At 46.6% G+C, this 20,467-nt stretch overlaps 1 protein-coding gene across 1 annotated transcript; it reads right to left on the bottom strand.

Annotated features, from left to right (window-relative positions):
- Nucleotides 1-4,939: 4,939 nt before the first annotated feature.
- LOC136944208 (alpha-N-acetylgalactosaminidase-like) lies at nucleotides 4,940-19,787 on the bottom strand. Its single transcript, XM_067237876.1, has 9 exons — nucleotides 19,250-19,787; nucleotides 18,400-18,556; nucleotides 15,986-16,126; nucleotides 14,209-14,420; nucleotides 13,825-13,919; nucleotides 13,453-13,614; nucleotides 13,046-13,243; nucleotides 12,104-12,244; nucleotides 4,940-5,578 (listed from the first exon to the last, which is right to left on the bottom strand). Exons 2-9 carry the CDS (start codon nucleotides 18,552-18,554, stop codon nucleotides 5,366-5,368), a joined length of 1,317 nt encoding a protein of 438 aa, XP_067093977.1. The 5' UTR covers nucleotides 18,555-18,556; nucleotides 19,250-19,787; the 3' UTR covers nucleotides 4,940-5,365.
- Nucleotides 19,788-20,467: the final 680 nt, after the last annotated feature.

Below are 20,467 nucleotides of genomic sequence, written 5' to 3'. Positions count from 1 at the left end.
CTTTTTTGGTCTCTGTTGGATGGTAGCAGCTTCATCTCCCAGGGGTGCCATAGCAGATGTGGAGGGTTCAGGCTCGTTGTGAACTGGCTCTTGATTGGTTTCCTCTGGAAAAAAAGACCACTGTTCCAAACTCAAATCAACTAATATGGTCCTGTAACCAATTTACTTGGTTACAGGACTTGGTTACTTGGTTAAATATACCTAAGGTATATTTACCATTTGTGCTCAGTTCTCCATGTTCACTGTCCAAATGGTCATTGTCTGGTATACCATCCAGAGGTTGCTGGTGCTCTATTATACCAGACAGCAAGTCACCCAATTCATCACGTGTCCTTTATTGGTGGTCCACCACCTGTAATAAATCGCTCTCTTCTGCTTGCTGCATTCTCTCTTTTTAATCCCAGTTTAATGTTCTTCCATAGAACCTATGAAGGCAGATATCATTCATTAGTTTTCTTTTTTGATGTCACAAAAATAGTAATATGGGAAATCTGAAATACTGGTACTGATAAGGCATAATAAAAATAAGTTTGTCTCCTGATAATTTAAGTCATGGTGGAGAAATTATTTTATTTTATATTTCTTTCCCCCTCACCTATAGGTATGGATTTTCCTTTGTGCAACATATCTTACTCTACCACCATGTTTAACATGCATATGCCCCTTTAAAATAGGTTACTATCCTTTTAAACAGGATATTCATTCAATGTGAATGCTACAAGCAGCAGGAGTATTGTATTTGGGTAGGCCATAAATAAGCAGGGTATAGGCAACAGGAAACAAACACATTTTTGTGCCTGATAATGAAGATTAACTCACCTGCAGTTGTTGTACTGTTCTTGTGGTGACATCTTCATTTGCATTGAATTCATTGCCAATTTCAGTCCAAGCACTTCTTTTCTTCTGTTCAATAGCAGCAGTATGGATTTTGCTTTCAATGACTGGATGGTTCGATACAATTAGTTTTAGTAGTGTTTTTTCATGCTCACTATAATTTTTGGAGCGAATTCTCTTTGCCTCTGTCATTGTGTTGTCTCAAAATTCACTGCAACAATGGTGTTTCATACTCCATTTCAGGTTTTCATGAGCACAATTGGACCAACAGCCTGTGCTTCCACTTAGTCTAATGAGGCTTGAACCAGGTGTTCTCATTAAGCTTACTCCAGGACTCCATAGTCTCAGACTAACTAAGCCAAATGTATGCCATGTTCATGCAAGCCACTTAAATAGCCAGGATTAACTAGTCTGACTTAGGCCTACTCCAGTCTTGATTTAAGCCCTGTCTCCGAAACCGGCCCCTTATGTTTGTGGCTAATGTAACTTATCGCAGCACAGCAGAGCGCAGGGCAGCGATCTGACTGGCAAACGAATTAGATAAAAACTTAAAAGTCGTTTTCAAGCCATCCAGTGAAAGGGTGTATTGCTGACTTGTTGTAACACACGAACATAGCACATCTGGCACAAATCGACCTAATTATTTAATATTTTACCACCGGGAATTCTTGGCAGTTCTCCATTGAATTGAATGATATCCCCGGTAAACAGGAAGTGCCAATACAACGAAAGTGTAAAAAGATGAAAAAAGTGGGCGGGGCGGAATAAGGTGAATAGCTTCATCATGATCTCAACGCTTATTGATGCAACACTGTCGTTCTCACTCACTAGCTCCTTTCATTAGCTACCGTGCTAATCAGAGCACCATGACTACTTCTTCTTACCTCCTCCTCCTCTCTTTCTTTCTCCTCATCCCCCACTGCATCCTCTCTCCCCTCCTCCCCCTCTCCTCTTTCATCTCCTCCCCCTCCTTGTGTATGCTTTAGTCTACATTAATAGACTGTGAGTGTATATACTTTATGAACACCTGTTGCAGAGTCTATTTCTCTGTATTATAGTTTTTCTCAGGTGCTTTGATGTATATTTTTTGCAAAACAGTAAGTGCCGTTCTCGAAACAAACTGTATCACACAATGGATTACTTTTCCTGTATAACGTATGTCAATCTTAACAGACAATGTCAATTGTACTGTTTATTACATGCCTTTAAACCAGTGATGACAGAATTAGTCAGAGACAGACATCACACAGACATGCGTGTGGTGTGGATGAGTGTGCACACGCTTGCTACGTTAGTACCCTCGCTGGGCTGGTGGTCTGCCAGGGGACTGAGCCGTGATAATGGCAAGAGACCCTCACTGCCCCGGGCGTGGGATCGTGGGAAAGAGAGGGGCGGACAGAGGCTACGGGTCAATGGATGCATCACCCTGGACCCAGAGATCAACTCCTTCCCCCTGGACCCAGAGATCAGCTCCTTCCCCCTGGACCCAGAGATCAGCTCCTTCCCCCTGGACCCAGAGATCAGCTCCTTCCCCCTGGACCCAGAGATCAGCTCCTTCCCCCTGGACCCAGAGATCAGCTCCTTCCCCCTGGACCCAGAGATCAGCTCCTTCCCCCTGGACCCAGAGATCAGCTCCTTCCCCCTGGACCCAGAGATCAGCTCCTTCCCCCCTGGACCCAGAGATGAGGCTTGAACCAGGTGTTCTCATTAAGCTTACTCCAGGACTCCATAGTCTCAGACTAACTAAGCCAAATTTATGCCATGTTCATGCAAGCCACTTAAATAGCCAGGATTAACTAGTCTGACTTAGGCCTACTCCAGTCTTGATTTAAGCCCTGTCTCCGAAACCGGCCCCTTATGTTTGTGGCTAATGTAACTTATCGCAGCACAGCAGAGCGCAGGGCAGCGATCTGACTGGCAAACGAATTAGATAAAAACTTAAAAGTCGTTTTCAAGCCATCCAGTGAAAGGGTGTATTGCTGACTTGTTGTAACACACGAACATAGCACATCTGGCACAAATCGACCTAATTATTTAATATTTTACCACCGGGAATTCTTGGCAGTTCTCCAATGAATTGAATGATATCCCCGGTAAACAGGAAGTGCCAATACAACGAAAGTGTAAAAAGATGAAAAAAGTGGGCGGGGCGGAATAAGGTGAATAGCTTCATCATGATCTCAACGCTTATTGATGCAACACTGTCGTTCTCACTCACTAGCTCCTTTCATTAGCTACCGTGCTAATCAGAGCACCATGACTACTTCTTCTTACCTCCTCCTCCTCTCTTTCTTTCTCCTCATCCCCCACTGCATCCTCTCTCCCCTCCTCCCCCTCTCCTCTTTCATCTCCTCCCCCTCCTTGTGTATGCTTTAGTCTACATTAATAGACTGTGAGTGTATATACTTTATGAACACCTGTTGCAGAGTCTATTTCTCTGTATTATAGTTTTTCTCAGGTGCTTTGATGTATATTTTTTGCAAAACAGTAAGTGCCGTTCTCGAAACAAACTGTATCACACAATGGATTACTTTTCCTGTATAACGTATGTCAATCTTAACAGACAATGTCAATTGTACTGTTTATTACATGCCTTTAAACCAGTGATGACAGAATTAGTCAGAGACAGACATCACACAGACATGCGTGTGGTGTGGATGAGTGTGCACACGCTTGCTACGTTAGTACCCTCGCTGGGCTGGTGGTCTGCCAGGGGACTGAGCCGTGATAATGGCAAGAGACCCTCACTGCCCCGGGCGTGGGATCGTGGGAAAGAGAGGGGCGGACAGAGGCTACGGGTCAATGGATGCATCACCCTGGACCCAGAGATCAACTCCTTCCCCCTGGACCCAGAGATCAACTCCTTCCCCCTGGACCCAGAGATCAGCTCCTTCCCCCTGGACCCAGAGATCAGCTCCTTCCCCCTGGACCCAGAGATCAACTCCTTCCCCCTGGACCCAGAGATCAGCTCCTTCCCCCTGGACCCAGAGATCAGCTCCTTCCCCCTGGACCCAGAGATCAGCTCCTTCCCCCTGGACCCAGAGATCAACTCCTTCCCCCTGGACCCAGAGATCAGCTCCTTCCCCCTGGACCCAGAGATCAGCTCCTTCCCCCTGGACCCAGAGATCAGCTCCTTCCCCCTGGACCCAGAGATCAGCTCCTTCCCCCTGGACCCAGAGATCAGCTCCTTCCCCCTGGACCCAGAGATCAGCTCCTTCCCCCTGGACCCAGAGATCAGCTCCTTCCCCCTGGACCCAGAGATCAGCTCCTTCCCCCTGGACCCAGAGATCAGCTCCTTCCCCCTGGACCCAGAGATCAGCTCCTTCCCCCTGGACCCAGAGATCAGCTCCTTCCCCCTGGACCCAGAGATCAGCTCCTTCCCCCTGGACCCAGAGATCAGCTCCTTCCCCCTGGACCCAGAGATCAGCTCCTTCCCCCTGGACCCAGAGATCAGCTCCTTCCCCCTGGACCCAGAGATCAGCTCCTTCCCCCTGGACCCAGAGATCAGCTCCTTCCCCCTGGACCCAGAGATCAGCTCCTTCCCCCTGGACCCAGAGATCAGCTCCTTCCCCCTGGACCCAGAGATCAGCTCCTTCCCCCTGGACCCAGAGATCAGCTCCTTCCCCCTGGACCCAGAGATCAGCTCCTTCCCCCTGGACCCAGAGATCAGCTCCTTCCCCCTGGACCCAGAGATCAGCTCCTTCCCCCTGGACCCAGAGATCAGCTCCTTCCCCCTGGACCCAGAGATCAGCTCCTTCCCCCTGGACCCAGAGATCAGCTCCTTCCCCCTGGACCCAAAGATCCGCCAGCCAGATTGTTTGAGATAGTGAGATCATGTGATAGCGGGGTGGTGAGTGCAAAAGTGAGGTTGAGAAGGTGAGAGAGGGATAGTGAGACAGTGTCAGAGTGATAGAGTGAGTGACAGAGTCAGAAAGTGAGAGAGGGACAGTGACAGAGGGAGAGAGACTCTGACACTCTGTCTGTCCTTCATGACCCAACAGTAAAAAAAAAGAAAGAAATGCTAATTGTGTACGTCTAAGTTTGCACTGCTGCCTGGTGGTTAAGGCTAATACTGACATTTCAAGAATATTTTCCCATAAATGATCAACTATGGTTTTTATTTTATTTTGATGAAAGGTGGAAGGACAACAAACATGAAATACATTTAATCTTAGTTTAATAACTAATTAAAATGCACTCAACCAGCATTCTTCAAAGTAATTGAAGTTTGTTTTCCAACATTCTTCAATGCTCACATCCTCAGGTGAAACGCGTAAAATCACTGATGTTTATTCTAGACAGATTGCATGAAAATCACAAACTTCCATTACTATTCGAAGTGTGGTAAAAGTGGGACTGACTACCAAGGGTCCCAATTGAGGGAGGACACTCAAAAGCTTGGAAATGAAAATGTGTTGAATGAAAAAACAGACATAACCAAAATGGGAAGGGGCAAATTTCAATCTCTTCACTGGGCCCACAATTCTTAGTGGCGTCTCTGAATTCAGAATCAAATACATTTCAAGAAGGATTAAAGAACTCTGTGAGCCCCAACTCCAGACTCAGAGAAAGATAGGTTGTACTTTTTGTGAATGAGGCGATATCGACTGTGGCTCTTCGGCTTGTCGTTGTAAGACGTGGGGTAGACGTACCACATGACCACTCCTGAGGGGTTGATCGTGACGGTGAAGGGTGTGGTCGTCTTCAGCCCCGTCACCAGCTTCCCAGAGAACACATCATACGCCTGGCAACACACACCAACATCTCCTATTTAGTACAAAGATTTTGACAGACCAAACCAAATATCTCCTCGTTGATACAGAGAGGTTTATTTTTATTTAGCCTTTATTTAACCCGGAAAATAATTTTTTCCAGAGTTTCCCGGTGCAGATGGGCAGCACCAAGTTATTTTATATTACAACAAAACTATCTGAAAACAATATGATATTGAGTAAAAGAATAACATAATCAGGAGACAAAACTCTTTAAAAAACATTTACAGATCAGGGAATCAGCATTCAAATCCTTCAATCATAATCTAAAACCACCAATCTGGACAAAATCCTCCAGTTTAAAACATCCAAGTTGATGGAGCAGAGTACATAAAAGCCATTCAGTCCTGACATGTTTAACAACAGGATATAATCCTGTGCAGGGCTTGACATTAGCACCCGCCCACCCACCAAATGCAGGTAGAATTTGTCTGTGGCGGGTAAAGCAGTCACTCTTACTAGCCACTTTGGCGGGTGGAATTCTATATATCTCTCTCTATATATTTTTTTGTTGTAGTCTTCTCAAAACACATCTAAAACAGGGTTCTCAAGCCTCACGCATTGACCGTGAGACACAAGCATTTCAGCCAGTTCACACGCTCACACGCCACACCTTGTATTTCTCATGCTGAGAAGGCAACGCCAACCAAGTTGTCCTGTTAACGTTGTATACATTAATGGACGAGGTGCAGGCACTATGAGTGAAGTTTCCTGCCGACAGCATGTATCATTTTCCCGTGTCAAAGAGTATAGAGTTCTTTGCCTTGTTAACCCTCGTGCTGCCTTCGGGTCACATGACCCAAAGGTTCATAAGGAACCATCGTTGTGTTTACCCAATTTTACCCAATACAAAAACAAATAAAAATAATTTTCTTTTAACCATTCCAATGTGGGGGGTCTGAGACAGCCCGACAGTTAAAAGAAAATGCTTCACTTTGTTTTTGTATGAGGTAAATTTGTCGCAATACGACGGTGGGTCACAATGATTGATGGGTCAGAATGACCCGAAGATAACACAAGGGTTAAACAGTCTCGGCCAACGTTCGTTCGTTTCTAGGTAAGCAACATAGACGCGCGAACACGTGACGGAGAAGGTAAGTTGGAAGAAAGCTTGTCTTGCATTTTTTATATTTACTCCAGAAAGGCTAGATAATTTGGTAATATAACCCATTTTTGGCTAAATTATTATTGATGCAGTCAAAAACTCTACAACTGCTTTGCAACCAGAAGCTTTGGCTCAGTTTGGCTGGCTTAGGCCCAGTGTTGTGCACTCAAGGTAATCGAGAGAACCTTGCATGCCCTAAGGGTGCTGGGGAAAGGAAGTACGTGGTACCACTGGAGCATGTGTTGTGCTGCTCCAGAATCCAGTCATACGTTGCAGGAGTTGGTGGAGGAGGGCAGGAGGGCCAGTGAACCGTTTGCTATTGCTACGAATGTGAGAGTCCGGAAAAGAGTGTTACGACTAGGTCAAGAGTGATACTGCTTGACCACACTAGAATTGTACTGGACTAAGAAGGTTTCCGCTATTTTACTTAAGAGTGTGCTATATCAATATCAACATGATTGTTGCTGTATCCCGTGTATCAGGTCCTTGTGCAACCGAATCATTGTCTTGGCTGTGGAGAACCCAAAGACGGGGTTCCAAATGCCGTTGCTGGCTGACCAGGACGAGGAGGCGGTGGTTGGTCCGGGCTATGTTGATTGATCTCTGGTGTTTTCAGACATCAAAAGAGGGATTAAAGAATATATTGTGCTTAGTAAAGTTATGCATTGTGCTTATTACATTTATGTCTTATGAAACTTAGAATTGTGCTCAGGCTTAAACATGGTGTCTCACACAGGGTGTGGGAAGCAGGCTGTTCTTTGTGTCTCTATCTCTTCATTTTCAGAAACAACCTTGAAACCGGGTGGAGACGGCACCCGAGCAGGTGGAACGCGTAGGCAAGAACAACTCCCTGATGCACGAGAGAACAAGCTCAACCCTCTTTTATCTTTCTGTTTTTAATTGAACTGTATAAATATATGCTGGGGAGGGACAGATAGCCAGTTGGACTTCGTGAACCAGCCCAAACTCTGTTGCGGGTAGGGAAACGTAGACAACCCCAGAGCTCTGTACTTGTTGATTTCCAACTGCTGCATTAAAGCTGATATTATGGGACCTCTGCGACTCCAGACCACTCTTTCTAGAACACAGATTTGTGTCATTGAATACCATCATTACACATTGGAATAGACACAAAATATTTCAGTCCTTCAGTTCATACCTCTCATGAACTAGTTTTAAGTTCAGTTCATACAAGTAAATATGAATCTTTCACGTTCACAGTTCACCATTTAAATTCTGAACTAGACCATAGTTCAGTTCATTTCATAGTTTTAAGGTGTGTGTTTACTGTATGTTAAAATCCCGCAAAAAATTATAAGGTGAATCAGATCAGATGTAGTCGCTGAGTCTGCGTCTCTGCTTTCACTTGCCATTTTTATGAGACGGAGAGCTGTTGTCTTGGAATACATTGCTTGTTTGGTCTACGTGTGTGCGATGAATCATGGGTAACGTAGTGCGAAGTCAAGTTAGTTGGTTTCGGTTTAGGTTAATTTTATGGGCACTGAGCAACGACATGGTGCAAGCATTCGATTTAGACAGCGTCTCTCCTCAGGAGAAGAAAAACATGAAGTAACGTTTTAGCTAGACCTCAAATAATGTGAACGTGTTCACCGTTCAAATTCATTATTTGTCATTAAGTCGTTTTCATAAAAATGAACGTGTTCAATGAATGCGTTCTTTTGAACTCGTTCAAACACAACACTGCTTAGGCCTACGTTATCTGAAACTAAGGGAAATGTTGGAGGGTATGGGAAGGACTGAAGATGTCTTTCTTAATTTTATTTCAAATTATAGGCCTACTGTATTAATAGTCTTTCTAGTTAGTGATATCCAGAGTGCTCTGGATATTATTTCTGTAATGAGCTCTCCCTCACATCCCACATTGCTGCAGTCTCCCGGTCGTGTAGATTCACCCTCTACAACATCCGGAAGATCAGGAGATACCTGTCTGATAGGGGTGGAACGGTACACTGAAGTCACGGTACGGTTCATACCGCGGTTCAGACATCACGGTTCGGTACGAGTTCGGTACAACGGAGGGAAAAGCAAAACAAACCAGGTTCCTCTACGGGTGAATACGGGCGCATTGAAGATGGCATGTAAATTCCGATTGCGTCAGTGATTTTTTTGGCCCTATTTGTATGTGTATCTAATGGCTGGTTAAGCACTGTAGGGAGGAGAAGTTGGACAGTTTTTTTTGTCTCGTTCCAGTGATTGGCAAACCTGGGTGATGGCGTCGGATATTTTTTGTCATTTAGCACACGCCAGATGCGTTATATGCGTTAGCATGTTAGATGTATTTCCACTCACATACCCCACAACCAGTGACGTGCGGCGATGTCAGTAAGAGGGTAGGCACTGAGTTATGAAAGCCAGATAACCTAATTTATTGTTAGGCTAATATGTCAAAACAGTAAACGCAGTAGTACAGTAGCCTACAGCCGTTGACTGTTAGCACAGCCACATAGCCAATCTTTTCTTCATACCAGTCTGTTTGAAACGATCGAAAACATGTTGTCTCTTTTGCTGCAGTAGTCCATCTAGGTCTGGCGTAGACCTCCCTCTTGCTATTAACTAACTTTTTGAAAAAAATCGAGTTTGGAGAAATTCCTCAACTCCGTGATATGTCATTTTGACTTGAATTTTGCGGGGATTAAGTTTACAAAGTAGCTGGTGTAATGACGTTAGCTGCGCAAATGTCCAGTATTATCTCGATTTTAATTGGTCCATGTTTGATACGTAACGTAGGTGATTACTGGCATAACATATTTACGTGCAAAGGCACAGCAGAGTTGTGCTTTTCAACGTACATGTTGAAGAATACAGGATCGCTTTTTAAAAACATTTTTACGTTTGAATTTTTTCAGGGTAGGCAGTGCCTACTGCTGACTGCTGAACAACGCCGACACACAGTGCTTGTCTTATCCACCACTCTCTCGCCTGTACTATTGTAACTAAAATGGAAAACTTTAAAAGGCCGGCGGGTAGGGTGACCAGAAGCATGACCCTGAAAAGGAGGACACTTGGGTCCAAAAAGGAGGACAATGGGTCAAAAAGGAGGACAATCCCAAAAAGCGTTAGCTAGTATGAAATTAAGACAATAACTTTAGTCATTTTAATAAGTCAACATTTGTAATTTAAGTACAAATCCAATACTTTAATACAAGTGCACTGATTTTCTGTTGTTTTTGCTGAGACAAGTTTAGTCAAAAGATAAATAACAAAATAAGATAGTACCATTCCCCAAACTATTTCAATTGTAATAGAAATAAAAAAATATAATTTGGTCATCTCAGCAGCGGTTGTTTTATCAGCCGCTGTTGTTGTGTTCAGAGCAAAAAATGATGTTAAGGAAGAGTGCCCGGCAGGACTAGCATTATCCCCTTTTGCCGTTGCGTAGCGCAGGCATGACGCTCTAAAGCCCCTTTCCCCCTACTACTCACGTCTATATCAATATGACAGAGCTTACAGAAGGCATGATATTGATCTTTGCTGCTCTTAGTGGCAAAGTGGAGTTCTGAACTCCGCGTAGGTTTGAAGGAGGTCTTTCTTTTTTGCATCTGAAAGCCTACGCGAGTGGTAAATTGCGACGGTGGGCAGGAAGGGTCAAAAAGGAGGACAAAAGGGCGAAAAGGAGGACACGCAACAGCGGTCCGGACAAAGGGCTGGAAAACCGGATTGTCCGGATGAAATCCGGACGTCTGGTCACCCTACCAGCGGGTCCTCTGTCTCTCGTGGGTCGCCACCACTTGCCATATTCGTCCTTAGTGCTGCTAGCTAGCCTATCTCTGACTCACGGTGGCGCCAATCAGAGCTTCAGAGCTACAGATTAGATGTCCCTAAAGAACACAAGTATCTAACAGTAGTTCCGCATTACATTAATTTGCATGCAAGTTTTATTTATTTTTATACCGTGTATTCTCTGTGTAATTTCATTCACCGAACCGTGACGCCCGTACGGTACGGTTCGGTACGAATACATGTACTGTTCCACCCCTACTGTCTGAGCACTCCACCCAGCTGCTAGTCCAAGCACTTGTCCTCTCAAAGTTGGACTACTGCAACTCGCTGCTCGCCAGTCTCTCAGCATGCGCAACCCACCCCCTCCAGAGGATCAGAACGCGGCAGCCCGCCTGGTCTTCAATCTACCCAGACACTCCCATGTTACTCCGCTCCTCATCTCCCTCCACTGGCTTCCCATCACAGCCCGTATCAGATTCAAGACTCTGGTACTAACCTTCCGAGCGGTGAACGGGACTGCACCCGACTACATCAAGTTTGTCTTGTGGTCCCATTGCTCAAGAGCAGGGGGAAGTCAGATGGCTGAGCGGTTAGGGAATCGGGCTATTAATCAGAAGGTTGTAGGATCGATTCCCGGCCATGCAAAATTACGTTGTGTCCATGGGCAAGGCACTTCACCCTACTTGCCTCGGGGGGAATGTCCCTGCACTTACTGTAAGTCGCTCTGGATAAGAGCGTCTGCTAAATGACTAAATGTAATGACTAAATGTAAGAGCGCCCTGTCCCAAAGCAAACTCTTCTAGTGTCTGGCCCCCCAATGGAGGAATCAACTCCCCACCTCCATCAGAGACAGTGACTGTCTCCCCACCTTACATTTAGTTATTTAGCAGACGCTCTTATCCAGAGCGACTTACAGTAAGTACATTTAGCAGACGCTCTTATCCAGAGCGACTTACAATAAGTACAGGGACATTCTCCCCGAGGAAAGTAGGGTGAAGTGTCTTGCCCAAGGACACAATGTCATTTGGCACGGCGGGGAATCAAACCAGCAACCTTCTGATTACTAGCCCGATTTCCTAACCGCTCAGCCACCTGACTCCCACCTTCAAGAAAAGGCTCAAGAGTCACTTGTTCCGGGAGTACAACAGCACTTAGGAATTATTGGCCGGACCTGATGTTAGTTTCCTCCAGGATCACAATGTCTCTTATTGAGAGACTTGTTGCTTTTGTTGGTTTGTTGTAACTGTCTTTAAAATGATTGTACTCACCGTGAAATATATTATTGTTGCTTGCTTTTTCCCCCCACAGGTATACTCTTGCACTTTTGAGGTTCTTGCTGTTCAATTGTAACTTGTCTAACTACATGCTCTTATTGTTCTTCCCTTTGGGACTTATTTGCTTTTCACAATGTATGCTCCATGTTTTGGCAACCCAAAATGTTTTTGGGGCTATTTCGTTGTTTATGATCATTGACCTATGCACTTTTGTAAAGCTCTCTCTTGGAAGTTGCTTTGGATAAAAGCGTCTGCTAAATGAATAAATGTAATGTAAATGCAAATCACATTTCCCACCTTGTCCCCCTTGCCCCCCTCCTTGCCTCCCCCCCGCACCCCCACCTGCCCTGCTACACCGTACTTGCCCTCTGACTCACCTCGTAGTTGCCTGCAGGGTAGTTGAGTTTCACCAGCGAGGTGCGGTAGCGGTAGGGCATATCCTGGCGCCGGCTGAGGAACACCAGAGCACTGGCCTTGTGGGACAGAGGCCTCCAGTACACATCCACATGGCTCCCCTCCTGGGAGAGAAGAGACACAGAGGATGGAGGGGGGAAGAGACACGGAGGATGGAGGGGGGAAGAGACACGGGGGATGGAGGGGGGAAGAGACACGGGGGATGGAGGGGGGAAGAGACACGGGGGATGGAGGAGGGAAGAGACACGGGGGATGGAGGGGGGAAGAGACACGGGGGATGGAGGGGGGAAGAGACACGGGGGATGGAGGAGGGAAGAGACACGGGGGATGGAGGGGGGAAGAGACACGGGGGATGGAGGAGGGAAGAGACACGGGGGATGGAGGAGGGAAGAGACACGGGGGATGGAGGAGGGAAGAGACACGGGGGATGGAGGGGGGAAGAGACACGGGGGATGGAGGAGGGAAGAGACACGGGGGATGGAGGGGGGAAGAGACACGGGGGATGGAGGGGGGAAGAGACACGGGGGATGGAGGGGGGAAGAGACACAGAGGATGGAGGGGGGAAGAGACACGGGGGATGGAGGGGGGAAGAGACACAGGGGATGGAGGGGGGAAGAGACACAGGGGATGGAGGGGGGAAGAGACACGGGGGATGGAGGGGGGAAGAGACACGGGGGATGGAGGAGGGAAGAGACACGGGGGATGGAGGGGGGAAGAGACACGGGGGATGGAGGGGGGAAGAGACACGGGGGATGGAGGAGGGAAGAGACACGGGGGATGGAGGGGGGAAGAGACACGGGGGATGGAGGAGGGAAGAGACACGGGGGATGGAGGAGGGAAGAGAGTTCATTCAGACTGTGAACATCCAACAGCTTTTCCAGCAGGGTGTGTTCTCGGTCTCAGACCTGCAGGATGCGACGGCCTTGGATGCCCAGAGGGTCCTGGTTGATGGCGATGGCCAGCTTGTTGCTGAGCACAGCGCGGGCATCTGCCTCCAGGGAGCGCAGGTCGTTAGACATGATGAGGGGGGCCGCCATGATGGCCCACACAGCCATCTGAGCACGGGATTGGTCGATGCTGAGACCAAAGTTCCCAATGATCAGCTGGGAAGCAAATCAAAGACCGTAATATCACTGACAGCATTACATAAATGTCACTGACAACAGCATTACAGTAATGTCACTGACAATGACCTGAATATCAGACAAATAATCTATGTAAGTAATGATAACATTGCTCGTGTAGTTGTTGGAAGTCTGCTAAAATGACTAAAATGTAACAAAGCTCATGTGAAGGTAGCGGCGCTGCAGACCATGTCAGGGTCGTTCCAGTGTCCGGGCCCGGCCGCAGGCTGCAGGTCGTCCTGGTTGTTGGAGAACCAGTCCAGGATGCTCTGAATGCTGTCCCAGGAGTCCTGAACATCATACCAGTTCCTCCAAACGTTACAGATCTCTCCCAGCAGGGTGTAGTTCACCTGGGAGAGAAAGGGAGAGGGAGAGAGAGAGGGAGAGAGAGAGGGAAGTAGAGAGAGAGAGGGGGGGGGAGAGAGAGGGAGAGGGAGGGAGAGAGAGACGGAGAAAAAGAGAGGGAGGGAGAGAGTGATGGCGACAAATCAGAACTAAAACAGAAAGGAAATATATCCAATAATATCCAGGAGCTTTAGGCAGACAGCTGTCAGACCCACCTTGGGGGGCAGGCCCCCCCTGTAGCAGGGCCAGCTGCAGGAGTAGGCGATGGGCCTCCCAGTGGAGTTCAGGGCCTTGGACATGAGAGGGTACCCTGCACGATCACACAGGAAATTCAACTAAGTATTTCTTTCCACCACATGACCACCATAAGCCGAACAGTATCAATCATGTATGCTGTAGTACAGTAAAGCAACATACCTACAGTGATGTCACATGTGAAACAGGTGTAACATATGTAATCATTTAAGTGATGTAACAGGTGCAACAGGTGAAATAACTACAGGTGTAACAGGTGTGTACTGAAATAAACATTGTTATGGACTCTACTGATGCATTCACAAAGACAATAAATAATTCTGGTTTGTCTCTCTTGGTCTCACCTAGCTGCTGCTCCACAGGGCTGGAAAAGCAGCCGTCGAACTTCAGGAAGTCCACGCCCCAGCTGGCGAAGGTGTGGGCGTCCATGTGGATGGTGCTCAGGTTGGTCCCAGGGTAGCCCATGCAGGTCTGGGAGCCCATGTCTGCATAGATGCCAAGCTTCAGGCCTCGGTCATGAACATACCTCGCCAGGCTAGCAATGCCTCCTGGGAACCTGGGGGTGTAGGGGGAGGTGAGGTAGATGGGGGAGAGAGGTGAGGTAGATGGGGGAGAAAGGCGAGGTAGATGGGGGGAAGGAGGTTGGGAAATGTGCAGAGAACTAAGCTTATGTAATCAGTACATACAGTTACGACTCTTACAGCAAAGCAATAAAGTACAGATCGACCACTATCAGACAGAGGAGAGACAAGGGAGAGAGAGACATGAGAGAGGGGACAGGAGAGAGACAGAGGAGAGGAGGGAGAGACAGGAAGAGAGGAGAGACAGAGGAGAGGAGGGAGAGACAGGAAGAGAGGAGAGACAGAGGAGAGGAGGGAGAGACAGGAAGAGAGGAGAGACAGAGGAGAGGAGGGAGAGACAGGAAGAGAGAGGGGAGAGAGAAGCGAGAGAGAGAGAGAGAGAGAGAGAGTGAAGAGAGGACAGACAGGAGAGAGGGGAGAGACAGGTGAAGAGGTCTGTCCTTAAACCATTTACAGTTATGCATTTAGCAAACGCTTTTATCCAAAGCGACTTCCACTGATCAGTTAACAATAATTAAAGATAATGATTACTTTATTACTTTTATACTACTCTGAATATAATAAACAATGTTTGATCTATACCCTGCTATATTAAGCTCATGAGAACATAACCTTTGGTTATGTGCAGGAGAGAAATATGCCTCTATGAATGATGTTGCTTGGATCATTGATAAACTGTCATTACGCTGTTTGCTTATGCCTGCATAGCCATAAGTTAGTTCTTTGTGAGGTGTGAATAGGAAATGCCTTTCACACTAGTGTAGATCAGAGGTCACAATATTACCAAAGTTTATAATGCCATGCAACATTGAACGAGGCAAATAGAAGGAATGTCAAGGCCATTTCTAGGAGCCCTATCCAAAGACCTAAACAAAAGCTATCTAGCATGCAGTGTCCTAATACAATGCTTGTGAAGGCTGTGCTAATCGTCTCGTGTCCTCCCATATTGTGATACTATTTAACTCCCCTGATTTCCTGTATTCATTGTCCAGTCTTCTGAGATGCGCAACTTGAGTGTATCAGACAACTGCACCTTATAGATCTATAATAAATACGTTGATTTTGTCTTGAACTTGTAGTTTCTATTCACTTCATTGACTTGGTACTTTCACAGCAATTGAGCACTATCTAATACGTCTTCACAGGCGTGAGAGAGAGGAGAGACAGGAAGAGAGAGAGGAGACAGAGGATAGAGGAGAGAGAGGAGAGAGAGACAGAGAAGAGAGGGGAGAGAGAGACAGAGAAGAGAGGGGAGAGAGAGACAGAGAAGAGAGGGGAGAGAGAGACAGAGGAGAGAGGGGAGAGACAGGAGAGAGAGACAGAGAAGAGAGGGGAGAGAGGAGAGAGGAGAGAGAGAAGAGAAGAGAGGGGAGAGAGAGACAGAGGAGAGAGGGGAGAGACAGGAGAGAGAGACAGAGAAGAAAGGGGAGAGAGGAGAGAGAGAGAGACAGGAGAGAGAGACAGAGAAGAGAGACAGGAGAGAGAGACAGAGAAGAGAGGGGAGAGACAGGAGAGAGAGACAGAGGAGAGAGGGGTAAACCTCTTGGGGTCAGGCTGCAGACGTCCGTATTTGTCTCTCTGCATTGACGTCCAGCAGTCGTCTATCATGATGTACTCATATCCCAGCTCCCTCCAACCGTCCTCAGACAGCCGGTCAGCCATGTCCCTGAACAGGTTCTCACTGGAGCAAGAGGAAGAGAGGGAAGGAGAGACACAGAGAAGCGGATGAATTGAGAGAGATGGAGAGGAAGAGAGATAAGAAGAGAGAAGAGAGAAAGGTCAAAGAGAGGGAAAGGAGAGAGAGTTAAGGAGAAGAGAGAAAAAGAGGGGGAGAGAGAAGGGGCAGAGAGGAAGGGCAAAGCGCAAACACATCTTTATACCGCCTCATGAATCAAAGCTTGAAGACTTAGATTTTTCTAATTAGGGTTCCTCCGGTAGGAGGAAACCTATTGTTTTGGTTAGTGTTCCTATTATTAAGGTTCCTCTGGTAGGAGGAAACCTATTGTTTTTGTGAGTATTCTTATTCTTATTTTTCTTCTTCTCCATGAAATGGCTCAATAGCTCAAAAAGTCCTTGACCTGATTTGTTCAAATTTGGCCCAATGATACAACAGGTCACTCACTACTCCCAGACCGCTAGTGGCTCATGTACGCACATAGGTGGCGCTATAGGCCACGCCCAAAGTTTACGTGATTTCCCCAGCGCCCCATTACTCCAAAATGCCTGAAAATTGGTATACATGCTTTATTTCCCATGGGGAACAAAAAAGCCTCAAGGACCCATAAGGTCCACCATGATAGATTTTGCTGTACTGTCCACATTTGGTACAGCCTTCAAAACCATACTCCTCTGAACCATAGATACAATCGACTTGACATGTCTTTATATAGGGTGAAATGGAATAAGAAATGCAATACAAAATGGCTGAAAGGGGTGTATTTATGTAAATTTACACATTGCCTCAATGTCTTCGTGTCAATAAATCAAATATAATTTTGATTGATGGTTTTTCAAACCTAATAGGGTTCAAGATGACATCACTCTGAAGTACCATAAACAATTTCACCTTGGTATGTCAAAATGTGATTGAATTAGAGCAGTTTCAACCTTGGCTGAATCTAACAACGCTTACCACAGGAGAAACAGCTTACTTTTTCATACAGTAACTGAACATGACACTATTCAACACTGAGAATGGCTCAGTGGGTTGAGACAGTGGTCATAGGTAAAAATTCAGTCAGTCTTTGACTCTGTCGTAATTTTAATGATCTGTTTAGTTAAACAGGATGACATCATTCTGAAGTACCATAGCAATTTCACCTTGATATGTCAAAATTAGGGCTGTCGAAGTTAACGCGATAATAACGCATTAATGTAATCTCACTTTAACGCGATAAAAAAAAATAGTGCCGCAGGTTTTCTTTTGACCCTGGGGGAATCACCTGTCGTCACATGACTTCGACTGGGCCGGACTCTGTCTTTCCAGCCACCCTCAAGCACTGCACTGACCAGCTGTCTCCGGTGTTTACCTACATCTTTAACACCTCCCTTGAGACATGCCATGTGCCAGCCTGTCTCAAGTCCTCCACCATCATCCCTGTGCCCAAAAAGCCAAGGCCAACAGGACATAATGACTACAGACCCGTCGCCCTGACCTCTGTGGTAATGAAGGTAATGAAGTCTTGTGGTAATGAAGTCAAGTGGTAATGAAGTCTTTCGAGCGCCTGGTGCTGGCACACCTTGAATCCATCACTGACCCTCTACTGGACCCCCTGCAGTTTGCCTTCAGAGCCAACAGGTCTGTGGACGATGCAGTTAACATGGCCCTCCACTTCACCCTACAGCACCTGGGACTCCCCAGCATCCTATGCCAGGATCCTGTTTGTGGACTTCAGCTCTGCCTTCAATACCATCATCCCCGCCCTGCTTCAGGACAAGCTGTCCCAGCTGAACGTGCCTGATTCCACCTGCAGGTGGATCACAGACTTCCTATCTGACAGGAAGCAGTGCGTTAAGCTGGGAACACAAGTCTCTGACTCCCGGTCCATCAGCACCGGATCACCTCAGGGCTGCGTCCTTTCTCCTCTGCTCTTCTCCCTGTACACCAACAGCTGCACCTCCAGTCATCCGTCCGTCAAACTCCTGAAGTTTGCAGATGACACCACCCTTTTTGGGCTCATCTCTGGTGGAGACGAGTCTGATTATGATTGAATTACAGCTTTTCGCCTTTCTATTTATGAAATCTCAACAGTTGATGTGTGGCAGAGAGGATTGAGAGGCTGACTTGTAACCTTATGCTCATGAGTTGGAATCTCCATTCAGCCTGTTGTTGTTGGTCAAACATGAAATAATTTTGCTCTCTTGTTGTCCAACTCTTGATCTTCTACAATGTAATGTTTTTTTATTTTGCCATTTTGTGGAGGAACCCGCATTGCTGCCTGCAACGTTCTGTACCTTATACAATGTTTGGGGTCATTGGTGCAATCCACGTTACAGCGAAATCGTTCCCATGCCATCCAACCCATCGGGGGGGTCCTCAGCAAGCCGTTGTCCAACGCATAGGTGGCCGAGGACGTGGCCAGTAGTAAAATCAGCCAACACAACCCCATCTCTGAAAAGAGAAGAAATCCCTGAAACCTGATCCTCCACAGGGAGCTAGTCGGAGACGTTCCCCAACAGGTTGGAGACATGTTCTCACTTAGATTAGGAACACATAGCAGGGCTTCATGTTCTCACTTAGATTAGGAACACATAGCAGGGCTTCATGTTCTCACTTAGATTAGGAACACATAGCAGGGCTTCATGTTCTCACTTGACTCACAGATTAGGAACACATAGCAGGGCTTCATGTTCTCACTTAGATTAGGAACACATAGCAGGGCTTCATGTTCTCACTTGACTCACAGATTAAGAACACATAGCAGGGCTTCATGTTCTCACTTGACTCACAGATTAGGAACACATAGCAGGGCTTCATGTTCTCACTTGACTCACAGATTAAGAACACATAGCAGGGCTTCATGTTCTCACTTGACTCACAGATTAAGAACACATAGCAGGGCTTCATGTTCTCACTTGACTCACAGATTAAGAACACATAGCAGGGCTTCATGTTCTCACTTGACTCACAGATTAAGAACACATAGCAGGGCTTCATGTTCTCACTTGACTCACAGATTAAGAACACATAGCAGGGCTTCATGTTCTCACTTGACTCACAGATTAAGAACACATAGCAGGGCTTCAGTATGGTGAATGAGTAGAGCAAGATCACTCATTCTAGGTAAAATATTTCAATACTCACAAGATGTGCTGTGTTTCAAATGTTGCTGGATTTGTTGTTTGAAGCTAAAGTTTGTCTCAAGCAAACTACTTTATCACTACAGTTTCTCCACTTCCTGCTTCTCAGCACTCTACTTATCTCTTCCTGGTAAACAGCTGTCATGTGACATATGCAGGTGCACGAAGGACCCGACAAACTCTTTTCAGCCTCTCATACCAAAGGGCTCTGTACCGGCTCTGTGCTCCTCTCTCTCTGTCATTTTCTCAAAAGATACTGTGAAGACAGGCTATAGAAACAAGACACTGTGAAGACAGGCTATAGAAACAAGACACTGTAAAGACAGGCTATAGAAACAAGACACTGTAAAGACAGGCTATAGAAACAAGACACTGTGAAGACAGGCTATAGAAACAAGACACTGTGAAGACAGGCTATAGAAACAAGACACTGTGAAGACACGCTATAGAAACAAGACACTGTGAAGACAGGCTATAGAAACAAGTTCTACCACATAACAACAGTTCAGGTTGCACAATTTAGATAACATTCCGTCTGACGTCAGGCTGATGAAACACAGTATAAATACCACAGACCAAGCAGATCCTAACTCTGCCTACAGTAGTCAGGCTGATGAAACACAGTATAAATACCACGGACCAAGCAGATCCTAACTCTGCCTACAATACAGTCAACGACAAAGCAATATATATATATTTGTTTTTTTATTGTTAGATAAACAAGAATAAGGATTGTACATAACCAAATCTTCACATGTCACAGTTAGTTGTATACACATGTATGGAACGCTGATCTACTCAGTTATAAACTGTCTATAAAACCCATGTTCTGAAAACTACAGTTTCTGTCTTTGAACAAAACATCCCCAAATAAAACACATGGAAAGTGAAAAAACACGGCTGATCAGAATAGCTTGGTCATAGCAAAGATGTAAACCAGGGGCAGCTGAAGTCCGATGTTGACAAAATGCCACTTCCCCACGGCCAGCACCCCCACCATGGCCCCCCCCACCGTGCCCATGGCACTTGCCCAGGTGTGGCCCCCTGCAGCCAGGGCTCCTGCAGCCACCCCCGCGGCCCCCACGGCCCCCAGCAGGGCACCTACCCTGCTCCCCTGGCCCAACACGGGGCCTGACGCCGCCACCAGCACCAGGAGGAGGCCTGCCGCCCCCACCGCCCCCATGACCACCCTCCCCTTCCCGGCCCCCTGTCGGGCCAGGTC

This window comes from Osmerus mordax, chromosome 6 (genome assembly GCF_038355195.1).
Source record: "Osmerus mordax isolate fOsmMor3 chromosome 6, fOsmMor3.pri, whole genome shotgun sequence".
NCBI lineage: Eukaryota > Metazoa > Chordata > Actinopteri > Osmeriformes > Osmeridae > Osmerus > Osmerus mordax.
Note: the sequence above shows the minus strand (reverse complement) of the source record. Positions and strands in the feature narration are given on the sequence as shown.